We start from the raw sequence: 1981 nt of genomic DNA on the forward strand, positions 1-1981 counted from the left end.
TCTCAAGTCCAGATTTTTTAAAAAATTGTATTATTTATTTTTGACAGAGAGACAGAAAGAACACAAATGGGGGAGGGGCAGAGAGAGAGAGAGGGAGACAGATGATCCAAACTGGACTCTGTGCTGACAGCAGAGACCCCAACATGGGTCTCAAACCCATGAACTGTGAGATCATGACCTGAGCCGAAATCAAAGGCTTAGCCAACTGAGCCACCCAGACACCCCTTAAGTCTAGATTATACTTAAATATTGTGGTGAAAATATCTAAGTGTCTAGCTAGTAGCAAGGAAAAATAGCAAACATCCATATCCTGTTATTCAATCCTCAAAAACATGTTTCTCAGAGAAATCTTGGTCTTAAGAGATGTTCTGGGGTGGGCTTTCTTCTCACTGTTGAGATTATTTGAAGCATATCTAATCTGAATATGTGAAATAGTGGAGAAATAACACCTATTTTTTACACAGGTTTGAAGTTGCTTTACATTTTACTCTGAATGTCTCTCTTCTATAACCTTTTTTAAACTTGATCAATATTCCGCTTGATGTTTTAATAAAATATTTACTTTTAGGAAAAGCAGTTGGCTGAGTTACTCATACTCTGATTTCTCAGCCATCATCTCTTGGGGAAATGATTCACTTGCCTTGCCAGGTATCCATGGAAAGCACCACTCATCTACTGACAGCTTCAAAAACTGTAAGTAAAAACCATTATAGGAATAATCTATGTTCAAAGGGATGAAACTAGTCAATTTAGTCTTATTTTAGTAATGGGAAATGTCATGCTTCCCATAAGACTAGTATTTCCTGAATGTCAGAAGAAAGCTTCCATGATTATATTCCATGGGAAAAGAAATAATAACCAATTTAAACATGACAAAGAAAACACAAGATCCAGCAACAGTTGACCTCAAACCACCAATCTGAAGCAAAAAAATCTCATATTGCTTCTAAAGTATGAGTTAAGCGAGCCAGGTCTCATGTTTAACTGGATATCAAACATAGCTTTTCACACCAAACTAAGCTTTTTAAAAACTTTTATAAAATAAATGTATACATTACCTGGTAATTGTTTTGGTTTTGTGATAACCTCAATTGGTTTGAGGATGGAAAATGTGAAGAAAAATTACTCCGTGATGGATTTGTATTACTGTACATCGTAGTAGCTACTGAATGTAATGAGGTCCGTGGTGTCAAATGGTAGTCTCTGTTTTGATACAATACATTGTCTGACAAGTCTCTAATATTCACCATTTGTGAATTTGGCATACTTCTTCCTGATCCAGGCAATGCTGTACTTTGGTTCTCTCCTCCAAGGGATCTGCCACTTTCATAAAATCTTGAGTAGCTTGGTATCTGTGCTCCCATCAATGCCAACTCTTCTTCTTTGGCATACTCATCATCAGCATCTCCAGTCTCCATTGCAATGGACAAACAAGTTCCTTCTGCTGAACTAGGCTTCTGTGGGGCATTTCCTCCCAGAATTTTCTGGGGGTAATCACTAACAGCCAAAGAAAATACTTCACGGATTTCCAAGTTTTGTGTTCTACAGTAAGGATCTCTAATAGGTGGCTTTTGCCCACATAAGTTATGTGATGCTAGATTCATGTGTTCAGGCTTATAAGACCTTTGCATTCCAACTGGTTCAATTTTGCAAGGTCGGTGGCACACCGATGGCTTTTGAGGTACCATCATCTCAGAGGCCTGTATTGAAGAGCTTCCATAGTTTTTCTTTGAGTGACTGTATACTGAATTTCCAGCATTTAGCACACTTGTCTGTCTTGATAAGATAATTGTTTTTTCACCTAGGAGAAGAGAAGCATTTTTACAGTGTGCTACTTGTCTTTGAACAGGAATGTGCAACTGAAACTCAGTATCATTTTTACTGGTAGTTTTCTGAATAGGAATTTTATGTGCTTCTGTAATTTGTGTATCTGAATGCTTGGTTGTCCCTTGTCTACTTGATGAACTCGCTGGACTGTATG

At 37.7% G+C, this 1981-nt stretch overlaps 1 protein-coding gene across 1 annotated transcript in view; it reads right to left on the reverse strand.

Annotated features, from left to right (window-relative positions):
- Positions 1–1981, reverse strand: part of HDX (highly divergent homeobox) — a gene marked incomplete at its 3' end in the record, with an annotated part of 41948 nt that overhangs the window by 33322 nt on the left and 6645 nt on the right. Inside the window, exon 3 of the mRNA XM_077747822.1 lies at positions 1059–1981. This exon is cut by the window's right edge and continues 10 nt beyond it. Within this exon, the coding sequence (XP_077603948.1) occupies positions 1059–1981 (923 nt within the window). The remainder of the gene's footprint in view (positions 1–1058) is intronic.

The sequence above is a fragment of the Crocuta crocuta genome, unplaced genomic scaffold, assembly GCF_008692635.1.
Source record: "Crocuta crocuta isolate KB4526 unplaced genomic scaffold, BGI_CrCroc_1.0 scaffold492, whole genome shotgun sequence".
Classification (NCBI taxonomy): Eukaryota; Metazoa; Chordata; class Mammalia; order Carnivora; family Hyaenidae; genus Crocuta; species Crocuta crocuta.